Source organism: Colius striatus, chromosome 3 (genome assembly GCF_028858725.1).
Source record: "Colius striatus isolate bColStr4 chromosome 3, bColStr4.1.hap1, whole genome shotgun sequence".
NCBI classification, from domain to species: domain Eukaryota; kingdom Metazoa; phylum Chordata; class Aves; order Coliiformes; family Coliidae; genus Colius; species Colius striatus.
Genome location: NC_084761.1, coordinates 2,593,372 through 2,605,870, shown reverse-complemented (window position 1 = coordinate 2,605,870; position 12,499 = coordinate 2,593,372). Strand labels below are relative to the sequence as shown.

The 12,499-nt window shown below is 58.8% G+C and overlaps 2 protein-coding genes across 2 annotated transcripts in view; one reads left to right on the top strand and one right to left on the bottom strand.

Annotated features, from left to right (window-relative positions):
- PPL (periplakin) overlaps positions 1-1,200 on the bottom strand; it is a 31,303-nt gene extending 30,103 nt beyond the window's left edge. Inside the window, exon 1 of the mRNA XM_061994006.1 lies at positions 1,057-1,200. Within this exon, the coding sequence (XP_061849990.1) occupies positions 1,057-1,118 (62 nt within the window). The 5' untranslated portion in view covers positions 1,119-1,200. The remainder of the gene's footprint in view (positions 1-1,056) is intronic.
- Positions 1,201-7,158: 5,958 nt separating this feature from the next.
- Positions 7,159-12,499, top strand: part of LOC133625220 (syntaxin-binding protein 4-like) — a 50,910-nt gene continuing 45,569 nt past the window's right edge. Inside the window, exon 1 of the mRNA XM_061994015.1 lies at positions 7,159-7,226. Coding sequence (XP_061849999.1) covers positions 7,159-7,226 — 68 coding nt within the window. The remainder of the gene's footprint in view (positions 7,227-12,499) is intronic.

Below are 12,499 nucleotides of genomic sequence, written 5' to 3'. Positions count from 1 at the left end.
CCTCCGTGCCAGGACAGCCCCTCAGTGCAAGGGCAGCCCCTCAGTGCCAGGGCAGACCCCACCGTGCCAGGGCAGACCCCTCCGTGCCAGGGCAGCCCCCTCCGTGCCAGGGCAGCCCCACCGTGCCAGGGCAGCCCCACCGTGCCAGGGCAGCTCCCACCGTGCCAGGACAGCCCCTCAGTGCAAGGGCAGCCCCTCAGTGCCAGGGCAGACCCCACCGTGCCAGGACAGATCCCTTCGTGCCAGGACAGCCCCCACCGTGCCAGGACAGCCCCCACCGTGCCAGGGCAGCCCCCTCCGTGCCAGGACAGCCCCCACCGTGCCAGGGCAGCCCCCTCCGTGCCAGGGCAGCCCCCTCTCGGAGCCCACCAGCCAGGGCAGGTGCCTCTGGAGTAGGACGGAGAGGGACAAGCACGGCGCAGCAGCCGCCTCGCCGGGCTCTGCACGCTCCGGAGCCCCCGCAGCTCCTCGGGAAGCAGAACGATGCACTTTGGAATCCATCCAAACATCGACCTCTGCAAAAACGTGCCCCGTGCAGGCAGGGGCTGGGGGCTGCCAGCTCTCCAGCGCTTGTCCCGTTGCAACGCAGCGAGCAGCCTGGAGAGGGGCTGAGCCTTCTGCTGGGGGGTTTTACACCTTTCCCCTATGAAGAGTCACCTTTGACGGGATGCATGTAACCACCACTACGCCTGAAACACGTCCCTGCCCCATGAGGGAGAGCTGAGGAAAAGACAACCCACCGAACACTCGGTGCTGGATGAAAGCTGAGCACGGCACAGCCCTAAAATCCAACCCAGCACACACCTGGGAAGCGAAGGAACCTGCTGGTGGAGCTGCTGCGAGAGGGACAGGCGACAGACCATGTCAGAGCCTCCACAGGGCACCAGAGATGTGGCCCCAGCTCAGAAAGGAGCTGACAGCCCGGGGGTTCCCGTACCCCGGGGGTGCCAGTGGCCAAGCCCCGGCGCCGAGAGGGGATGCTGCGGGTGGCGGTGGGGGGGAAGCTCCGGAGCGGGATGCAGGATGAGCGGGATTACCCGGCACCGGCTCACTCACCTCTTCTTTTGCACCGTGGGGCTGTATTTCCCTTTATTGCGTTTCCTAAAGAGCGAGTGCATCGCGTCCCCGGCCCGGCGCCCGCCTGCTCGTCCCCGCAGCCTCTGCTCTGCCGCCGGCCCGCACCGCACCGCACCGCGCCGGGAGGCGGGGACGGGGCTGCACCGCCTCCCTCCCACCATCCCTCCCTCCCTCCCTCCCTCCCCCGGCGGGTTTTGGCGAAGCCCAGCGTTGCAGCTTCCAGCCCAGCTCAGAAAGAGCTCCAGGAGGGTTTAGGCTCCCCCGCAATAATGTGTCGGGTCAATCGTGGCATCCCCCAGGGTAGGAAGCATCTCCTGGTCCTCCAGCCCCGAGGCAGCCGGGGGTGCATGCACAGGACAGCCCAGGGGGGCTGGCTGCCTGTCTCCTCCATGGGCTGCTTTGCCCCAGCACCTCCTGGGTGCTTTGTGTTTAGGAGCAACCAGCATCACAGCTCCTTGCAGGTGCCTGGAGCCAGCACTGCTCTCACATGTGCTGAGGCAGATTCTCCCAACAAAGAGGGGTCCCCTCCTCCTCCTCCTCTTGGGAGGCTCAGGCATGGTAGCAAGGAGATGCCTCTCCCAGGGCTGCTGCAGCCTAAGAGGTTTTGCTCCCACACCCACAAGCAAACAGCACTCAGCAATTAGGACCAGCTCTGGCCTTTTTATCCTGGGATTTTGTGCCCATGTGGGATTAAAGGCCTGATTGTAGCTTTTCCCCCCCTAGCCCCAAATCCTCTGCTGCTTTTCATTGTGGGGGTAAGTCAGTGCATGCTGTGACCTATTGATCCTGATTCCCTGGATCTGCTCTGCTTTGGGGCAGCTGCTGCCAGGAGCCCTCAGTGAGCACAGAGCTCTCTGCCCAGCAAGACCTTCCTGTGCTGCTCCAGCTCTGCCTGCCCTAGCTGCTGGGAGGCTACAGGTCCCATCACTGCAAGGCAAGTGTGTGTGTGTGTGTGGGTGATGTGACCCTGCTCCCCTTTTTTGCCACCCACTTCTCAGTGGGGAGTGAAACATCAGAGAGTAGCTTGTCTGGGAGGCTGAAACCTGCAGCTGGTGCCCCACAGAGCTTTTAACTGGCTCAGAGCTGGGCTATTGCCCTGCAAAATAACAATGCTTTGGGTTTTCATGGCCTCATCCTCAAGCCTTTGGCAGGCAGAGGCACCTTTATCGTGCTCACAGGTCCCCAAGCCCATGGCAGTGCTGTGGCTTGGCAGGGGCAGCAGGGTCCTGCTGGGACTGAGCTTCCCACAGGGTGAAACTGAGCATTAAGACTCATACCCTGTTGCCTTGTGATGGGGTGAGGCTGGAGCAGCCTGAGAGGGACAGCCTTCCCATGCCAGCCCCAAACCAGCCTGAACTGAGGCTGCTGGCCTGACCCCACACTAGCTGGGGCTGAGATGCTGGGCTTTATCAGTTACCAGCTGTAACTACTCCATTGTAACTGTGGCTGAGGTTACAACTTTCTTTTCAGGGCAGTTCCAAATGGATTCAGCTTGTGAGAATCCCCTTGGTAAGAGCTGTTCATCCAGTCTCCCCAGGAGCAGTTAATCCCTGTGAGCTGGCAGTGCCAGGAGGCTGGCACACTCCCTGCTCTGGCCACCCATCCATGCCAAGGCTCCTCAGCAGGCTTGCCTTAAGTTTTTTTTGTGGGATGAGGGTTTACCCAGTACTGGGAGCATCCTGTTGCCACAGAACCAGCCCTACAGCACCCAAGCAGCACCCTCCTTCCCCCTCCTCCCCATCCCAGGCAGAGTGCACTGATCCTCAGACAAGGAGAGATGAGGGAAGGATGCAACCCTTATCTTTTAGTATGTGAAGTTCTGTAGGTCTTTCTTTACTCCAGAAACACTTCTTTAGTTGTTGTGCTTTTGTTTCCCCCTCTAATATCCAGCAGCAAGACATTCCCAGGTGTTCAGGGGCCTGGTTGCTCCTCTTCCAGCACCCCAGAGCCCCCCCCTCTAGATGTTAAAGCCTTGGTGAAGGTGAGCAGAGCCTGGCTTTAGGGATGAAATGCCTTTGCCTACCGGGGGGGTTCTTGCACTACATCTTCTCTGCCAGCTCTGCAGCCTTTAATCCTCCTAATCTGCCCTCATCTCTGGTGTGGCTCACTTTTTGTGTGCAAATGCCCTTGAGAGCAGCAGAATTGCAGCTGCTGGGTGAAACACAGGGGTGGAGAGAAACTCTGTTGTAGTGGAAAACTATGTCTTATGTAAACTGCTCAGGTATTTTGCCTTTACCTTGGCTTGGCACCAGAGGCACTGTGCAAAGCCATATTGCACAGTGTGCTTTTGGAGGACCCTGGGGCCTGGGTTTTGGGGGTGCTGAATGCTCTTGTAGGAGCTCTGCTGCCTGGCTAAAGCACCTCACACCCCGTGCCGTGGTTTCCTCCCCTGCTGGAGCCACAGCTCGGACCTGAGATGGGAGTGGAGGGGTTTTTTTCACGGTGTTTGTTTTGCAAATGAGCCTTTTGGCAGCTTTAGTGATGCAGGTGGTCCCTGCTGTGCTCCCAGCCCTCTCAGCTCCTGCAGTGTTGGTACCTCGTGCTAACAGCTCCTCTTGTGCATTGAGACATTGGGTCTCCTGCCAGCCAGGAGCCTGTGCTGGGGAAAGGGCTTTGGCTTCATCATGCCCAAGGAGCTGCAGAGCAGGGCTGGACTTCACCATGGGGCAGTGCTGACCCCAGGGGTGCAGCTCCTGAAGACCCCAGGGCTGGAGCCTGCCAGGACTCCTCACCCAGCCACACTCCTGTCCCTCCTCTCCAGCCTCTCAGGACACCCATTGAGCTCCTTCCACAGGGCTGAGCAGCTCGATGGAGGCAGTGGTGTGGCAATATTGACTTAACCTGGGTAAGAAGCTCTTGAGCCTGTGCTGTGGGAGGGGAGTGGCTGAGGAGCACGTTTTATGCAACGCGGTGGCATTTCCCTGGCAAGCCCTTGGGCGCGGATCCCACACCCCACCGAGCTCACCCTGCTCCACCCTGCACCAGCCCTCCTGGCTCACACCTTCATGTTGGGCTTGGCCATCCCACTGTCCCACCCCAGAAGGTGCTAAGGTTGAGGGGGTCAAGGTAGAATTGTGGCAGCAGCATCCCCCTCCCCACACACCCTGAAAGGCACCGTGGGTGCTGAGAGGAGACCCAGTGCAGCAGAGGAGGGACCCAGTGCAGCAGAGGAGGGATGCTCAGCCCTGGGGGCTCTTCAGCAGTGTTTCCCAATGAAGAAGTTTGGGATTTAGCTTGAGATGAGACAAAAAATATCTAGAATTTCCTTCCAAAAGCTGAGACACTCAGTGGGACACGAACCAAAAGGGAATCAGCCCAAAATCTCATTCATTTTCTTGGGGGGGGGGTGGGACTTTCTGACAGCTCTCGTTGGAGGGGCCAGCTGAACCACTCAGGGTTTTCTGATGTGGGGTGGGAAGGGAGTTCCCAGTCACAGGCAAGGCAGCTGTAGGGAAGCAGGGCACCAAAACACCTCTGTGCTGCTGCTGCCTCTTTGCCAGCTCCCACGTGTGCAGGAATGTGGCTGTGCTTGTTCCTAACTGGTCCTGTGCAGGGCGAAACCTCCCTCAGCTTTTAAGGCAGGTTTTGGTTTGAAATCAGCAGCAAGCCTGGCTGCTCTGGTCTCATCCTGCAAGCCCTGATAGTATTCAATGGGTCTTGTGAGATGCAGTGGCTGAAAGGACCAAGCTCAGGAACGTGATGGAGGAGCAGGGGAATAAATAGAAGAAAACAAGTGCATTGGTCCCAGGAGGAGCCAAAGGCTGGGAAAGCTCCTGCCCCAGCAGGGAAGTGGCTTTTTATTCTGCTGTACTTGCTGCTTTGGGTCCTGTTGCCATCAAGGGAGTTAAATATCAAAAACTGGCACTAGCAGCCAAGCAAAACAAAGGCTGAGTGATGCCAGTGCTCTGACTCATTTGGCATGAAAATGCAGCATGGAATAAATCAAATTCAGCTCTTCCTCATCCTCCCAGGGTGGCAGGGAGCAGAGGAGCTGTGCTGTCAGCAGCAGTGCAGCTGAGCACATTGCTGTGGTGGCTTTGGGGTGCTGGGGGTGCCAGGCTGGAGGCAACAAGCAGTGGCATGCACAGAGGGCATCAAGGAGGGATGGGATGCATCTGCACCAAACTTGTGGGGCAAGAGGTGGACAGAAGGAACACCCCCACCTTGGCAGCTCCCTATGGTGTATCCCCAGCCCCAGCTTTCAGGAAGGCATTGAGTGCTGTATGATGGGGCTGCTGCCATCAGGATTTTAAGATGATGATGTGCTCACTGCATCTTTATTCTGTGTCAGGAGGGGATCCCAGCTCTCTTGTGGTGTCCCCTCTGCCTCCTGCTGCGTTGCATGGGGCTGCAGCCCTTGTGTGAGCTCAGAAGTGCAAGTGCCCTGGCACGGGCTCCCCAGCAGCAATAGAGAGGGAGAGAAAGGTTAAAGCTCCACAGGAGGCTTTGGCCAGTGATGTAAGGGCAGGGAATTTCCGGGGTGTAATGTTTGCATCTGTGTAAATATGCAGCTGGAGCTCACCCAGGGGCAGCTGCCTCTGATGGGCGAGGGAGATAATGCTCTGCTTCCTCCTGCACGGGAACTGCAGGGGAAAGGGCAAGGCAGCGTCCCTCCCCGGCACCTCTCTGTGATTCACCCCATGAGCCCGGCTCAGACGATGCTGTGACCTCCCCCAAGGCGGGGGACACGTCTCTGGAGCATCCCTGCAAGGAGGGATCCTGCAAGGAGGGAGGATGAAGTGATGGCCCAGGGCACCGAGTGCCTCGGGGGAGCTGGACCGCTGGCAGCAGGGCAGGACGGGGGTGGCCTCGGTGTCCCCAAAGCTGCTAGGTGCTGTCTTGCCCCGGAGCGAGGTGACACCTCCTCGGACAATCCCAACTGGTGAGACTGGGAGAGGCCGGTCCAGCCCCGGCCCCCTGTGCCTGCCCTCGCCCGCAGGTTTCGGCAGAGCTCCCGCCCATCCTCTCCTGGCAACAGCGAGTCCCGGCACGAGGGAGGGCTGTATCTCCCCAGGGGACCTGGCACCGGGCTGCCGGCCGGCAGCTCAAAAGGATTTTGGCACCGGCACATCCTGCACAGTCATTCGGGAAAGATGCTGAACGGGATCAGCCTCTATTCATCCCCTTGTCCCCCGCAGCGGTGCCTGCTGGATGTCACCCCGGGCACTGGGGCATCCTCCTGGGTGGCTGCTGGGTGCTGTGGGGCTCTGTGTCTGTCTGTCTGTCCTGGGTGGGGGTTGGAAGGGTCCTGCAGAGCTTCCCCAGCCCCTGCCAAAGCAGCTTCCCCTCGCTCAGGAACGTGTCCAGGTGGGTTTGGGAACCTCCTGAGAAGGAGCCTCCCCTGGTGCTTGCTCCCAGCGCTTTCCTAATAACCCAAATTGATCATTAAGATGCTGGCATATGACCAGATGACCTTAAACTCGGTGTGGGGAGATGAACCCTTGCAAGAATTGTCCCCTAAATGCTATAAATAATGAGCAATAGCAGTGGCTGGGGAAGAAGGGAGCAATTCAGGCTTGGTGCAGCTCAGTGGTGCTTCAAATGGGCTTGGAATGGTTTAAGGTGGCAGGTTAACCACTGATGATCATGTCAGTAATTATTATAACCCTCCTTAACAGCCACTAAAAGTGTGGGGGGAAGCTCACTGGTAGGGGATGAAGGGGTCATCCTGTTAAAATGCCACTGGACAAGCTGTAGGGACAGTAGGACATGGGTCAGCTACACGTGGGTGATGGGATGTCCTTGCTGGCTGCTATGGGGGTCCCACAGTGACTACACGTGCCCTGCCATGCCCTGAGCCACTGACCCCGGGGAGGGGGGGGGACGACTCAGAGCTGTCAGCTGGAATTAGCTGTCCTGCAGCATCCCCAGGCAGCAGCACCGAGGAACTGAAGCTTTAGGCGGGGGGGAGCCGGGAGAGGGGCGATCACATGCCTGCCCGGGCGGGATTAGTTGTAGCCGGCTGCAGCGGGGAGCCACGCCAGGGAGCCGGGCTGGCCACTGCCACTCTGAGCCCATGGCCACGGGCAGAAAGAGCCGGCCAGGGCAGCCCTAAGGGCTCGGCAGGGAGCGTGGCCCCGGATGATGTCCTCCCTGCAGCGCCCTGGCCGCGACCTGGAGCGCTTCGATGGGCTTTCCCTCATTTACTGGTAAGCGGGGCAGGCTGGTGCCGGGCTGGGAAGGGAGCACGGCTCAGCAGGGGAAGGGTCACGCCTTCAGGAGAAAGAGGGGTTAGGGCAGGATGAGCTCAGGGAGCCCCTGGCCTTCTGCAGAGTTTAAGTCACTTCAGTTTGGTGGCCCTTCTCTAGAAGGCAGGGTCTTGTGGGGGTCCCACAGCACCCCCCCTCTGAGCTCCCCTGGCAGGAGGAGCACACTGCTGAGGCCTCTGGGGAAGGGTATTTGCTCTGCAGGCATTGCACCCGCAGCCTCTGCAGGCATTGCACCCACAGCCGCTGCAAGGAGTTGCACCCGCAGCCTCTGCAAGCAGTTGCAGGTGTTCTTGTTCCTGTTGCAGCCCCGCTGCTGGGCTCTCCTTTGCAGCAAAGGCAGCCTCCCCAAAGGGGTCACATCCAGCCCGTGCCGTGCCAGGCGGGTGCGGAGCAGGGACCCCCCGTGTGTGTGCGGGGGGAAGGCAGCGGGCACGGCCGGGGGACGGGAGGTGGAGGCGGGCGCCGGGCGGCTGCAGATGTCTATGTAGGGCAGAGGGAGCCGGCGGCAGCTCGGCTCTGGCCGGGGCCAGGGGTCAGAGCATGTGGCTTTAGCCGATTAACTGGGGGTCAGTGGGCCGGCTCCAGAGCCGGCGGGAGCCCCCGCGAGCTCTCGGGGCCACCCGAAAGGTTTGGCGGAGGCTGTCATGGGCTAGTCCAGCCTGAGCATCCCCAACCCCGCCCCAGGGACCGAGAGCCCGGGGCAACCTGCAGGCAGCGGGGAGCACAGACGCTGTTGGGGCACAACCCATCTCCTGAAGTAGGTCACTGGAGCGAGGGCTGGGGGCTGCAGGCAGGATGGTGAGGGCAGCTCCCCGCGGGGATCCCCACCTTCACCCCGGGGGCTGCTGAAGGCTGCTGTGCTGATGTTACCCCGCTGCTTTTGGGTGAAGAACAGTCAGGATCTGTTGCTGGTCGGAAGGAGGTAGTTGCAGGACAGGCTCGAGCTCACGGGGTGCGTTTGGGGACCGTGGTGTGTGTGTGTGTGTGTAGGGGGACAGGCAGAGCTACACCCTGCCGGTCCCTCAGGCTCCTGAACCCCACGTCCCTGCACTTGCAAGGCAAAAGAGCTCTAAAAGCCACCCTCCTCTCTTTTCTTTTTTAACGTCAGAAATCTCATATGCGGGGGTTTGGGGTCAAAACCCGCCGCAGTTTTGTCTGCTGGGATGCGCTTTGAGGAGCAGCCGTTTTAGCGCCGGGGACCGGCCCCGGGGGTGCCAGATGCGCCGGTCGCCTGTCTGGTGGCTCCGGCGGAGGCTGGCGAGCAGATGGCAGGGAGATAACGTCCTCCCCTAAGTATGGCCCCGCTCTGCCGCTGATTAAAAGCTTAATTGTGGAGTTTGTGATAGGAATTGAATAAATAAACGTGAGGCTGCAGGCGGGACCTTGCCGGGCATCAGCAGGGACCCGGGACCTTGCCTGGTATCAGCAGGGCATCAGCAGGGACTTTGCCTGGCATCAGCCGGGACCTAGCAGGGCATCAGCCGGGAGCATCAGCCGGGACCTTGCCGGGCATCAGCAGGGCATCAGCCGGGAGCATCAGTCGGTACCTTGCCTGGCATCAGCCGGGACCTTGCCGGGCATCAGCAGGGCATCAGCCGGGAGCATCAGTCGGTACCTTGCCTGGCATCAGCCGGGACCTTGCCGGGCATCAGCCGGGCATCAGCCGGGACCTTGCTGGGCATCAGCAGGGCATCAGCAGGGACCGTGGCTGGCATCAGCAGGGCATCATCCGGGTGGTGGCTGCCGCGCCTGGAGCAGCGGCTCAGCCCCGCTCCCTCCCGGCAGAGATGCTGCTGTGACCCGTCCGGCTTGGCTCCTCCCGAGAGAAGCTGCTGGGGGCTCTGAGCAGCTTTTGCAACCGTGGCTTTAGTGCGGGAGCTTTGCCAGAGCTAGAGGGAAATCAAACAGCACTGAAGGTCTTGCGGGCTGGACCGCGGTGTGCGTGTGTCCCGGTGGGTGCAGACCTGCTGCTGGCTCCTCCCCGGGCAGGGCTGGGCTGCGACACCGGCTCGCTGCTTCCCCCAGTGCTTTGGGAGTTGTTATTGCTGCTGCGTTTGTGCTTCGTACCACGATCCGGGTTTGAGCAGCCCGAGGATGGGGTGAACCTCTTCCCCAGCCTCTGTTGTGCTCCCAGCTCAGTGGCACAAGACACGGTGTTTTCCTTTCTTTCTGTCCCCAGCCATTCCCTTCTCCTCCTCCTTTCCCCTCTTCTATCTTATGGCTTCACTTGGATGAGTTTCCTGCCATGCTTCTCACATCTTCCCCAGTGAATTTGGGGAGGACAGACCAGTGGCCTGGGCAGCAGGGAAGGGTCTGCAGCCCCCACCACCAACCAACCCCTCTTAATAAGTTTATAACCAGTCCAATCCCACAGCCATGAGGATTTAGAAAGGCAGGAAGGTTTATAATCCTGTTAACCCTTCACAGGAGCTGATGCCCAAACCAGGGCTGCAGCATGAGTACACAAACAGAGCAGCAGGTCACTGGGTGAGGAGGAGGAGGAGGGAGGATGGCTTCCCTATCTGCAAGATGCCACTGTGCCTCGGTCCTGCTGGGGCAAAAATGAAGTGAGCTTGTTTGAGATGTCCTGATTGTGTTAATCCCCACCTTGAGGGGATGGTCTGCAAGGTCTGGGCTGGAGCAGATGTTAGGGGATGCTTGTCTCAGCTGGGTGTGGGGCTGTGGCATAAATGCCTTTCCCCAAAACCTCTGCCTGACTTTGCTTCCACCTGAAACAGCATCTCTTCTTAATTACTGCAAGATGGGCTAATTGAACAGACCCTTTTTCCTCTTCCTCAGCCAAAGCTTTTCTGAGCAGCACAGGAAAACACATGGGAAAATACACAACCCCTCTCCAAGCCCTGGGTGGTCAGGGCAGGTGCCTGTGGGCTGAGCAGCTTGCCCAGCACCAGAAAATGCTCCACCTCAGCTGATGGATGCTTTTCAGGTGGGATAAGCTCCCCCCTGGAAGTCTCTGTCCCCACTGGGCAGCACAGACCTGACTTTTAGACATCAAGTGTTCACTGGGATTAATCTCTGAAGAAATGCACTGGCTGAGAAGGATGTTGGGAAGCTGGTGGTGAAGCTTAGAGGAAGGTGATAAAAAGGAGAAGGGAAAAGCCTGGCCAGCAATGAGAGAGGGCATCTCCACCTGCTTGTGGTCTTGGCAGCCTAGAGGTACTGGTTCATGGGGTAGATGCCCTGGGAGAAGGGGTTTTCCTCCCTAAAGGGTGAGGAGATGCACCCAGCCCAGGGTAGAGACATCTTCCCTGAACAGAAGGAGGGAGTAAGCATTGGAGAACTGCCACAGCTTTAAAAACTCCTCACCTCTCCATCTTTAATGAGCAGGCTTTGGTTCAGACAGGACTGAAGGGTGACCCACCACCACAGGGAATGTGTGGAGGGGAGAAATGCTTCTCAGGAGCCACCCTCTGCAGCTGAAGGAGACCTGTGCTTGGCTGCAAGGAGAGGAGCTGGGATGGTGAAGGGGTTGTGAGGATGGAATGGGGGTGCTACAGCTTGTGCCTTACCTCGAAGGAAGGGCAGGTCCTTTTCTCTCCTGTCCTGGAGGATTTGAGCCCTTTGAAGGGACACTGCAGAGCTGAGTTGTGTGGCAATGACCAGGGCTGTCCATCCAGCCTGGGGAGGAGAGGGTGGGTGTACACCTTTCCTTTGCCCCCTGATGGAGGGGAACCTGCTTTAGCAGGGGGTTGGGCTGGAGCAGCTCTGTAGTTGCCTCCCAACACCCACCACTCTGGGTTTGATTCACCAGTAGTTTGGGCAGCTTGGCTTGCTTTGGTTACAGGTGACTCCTGGGGAGATTCTGATTAGAAACAAGAGGGAAGTTTTTTCCCAATGGCAATAATTAGCCATTGCCAAGAAGTCTCCCCAGGGAAGTGGAGGATCCCCCCAAGGGAGCTTCCAAGGTTCAGCTGGCCAAGTGCTGGGTCATGTTGTCTAGATGATGCTTTTGCCAGGAAAGGTTGGACAAGATGATTCTTGAGGTCCCTTCCAAGCTGCTCTTTAGGTTTCTATGATTGTTCCCTCCTCTGTTCTGACTTGTCTGTGGATGTCCCTGATCTTATGAGCTCATCTGAAGCGACTCCCCAGGTAATACTTATGGAAAGGACGTGGGCTGGACAGTGGGAAGTTGCTTCCCAGTGCCACAGCAGCTGATTTACTTGGTTTGATTTAGTATCAGCCCTTTGCAGCTGATGCTGGAAGCAGCACACTTGCATTTGGCTGGTTCCTAATCAGATGTAAATGCCTCTTCAGCCCACACTAGTTTTGATTTGTCACGAAACAAACGTTGGGTGTTTATCCAGCAAGTGCCTGGTGCTGCCCAGGCAGCCCTTTGCTCCCCCTGCAGCTCCTGCCATCAGTGCCATGTGAGCAGAGCCCATGACCCTGCCCTGCTGAGGGCTGTGCCTTCCCACCTCAGAACTTCTTACTGCCACTTTCCAGAGCTGAAAGCCCTCAGACAGCTCTCAGTGCTGCTGCAGGTTATCTTTCCCTCTAATTCCCACCCACACAAACCTGCTTGGACCCTGTTCCTCTGCTAAGCTGTGCATGGAGGCTCCCTGAGGGCTTGGTGATGCTGCTGTCAGCACAACCTGCCTGTCTCTAGCTCTGCCATCCTTAGAATCACTGAATCCTTTGGGTTGGCAAAGCCCTTGAAGCTGCTGGAGTCACAACCCTCCCCTCCCCCTGCCCAGCCCACCACTAACCCTCAGCACCCTCAGCTTTGGGGTCCCTCCAGGGCTGGGCACTCCCCCAGCTCCCTGGGCAGCCTGGCACAGGGGCTGACACCCCTCTCAGGGAAACAGTTGTGCCTCAGCTCCAAGCTCAGCCTCCCCTGGGGCAGCTGCAGCCCATTGCCTCTTGTCCTGTCATTGCTGCCTGGAGGGTGGGCATCCCTCTGGGTGCAGCTGGCAGCAGTCAGAGGGGGCAGTGGGTGGTGGGACCATGCCTGGTCTGCTGAAGGATTTGTTTTTGAAGGTGCTGAGCACACAGGTCCCAGACAAACACACACCCACTTAAGACTGAGTGTGGAAATTGTTCCCTGAGATGTAGAAACCAATGAATTCCAGGGAAATCCTCCTCTCTGCCTGCACATTTTGGGTTGAGCTGGCCTGGTTTCAACAAGCCCCTCTGAAGCTGGTCCTGGGGATCATCTCATCCTGTTGACATTGCCCCCAGCACTTGTGTGCTGA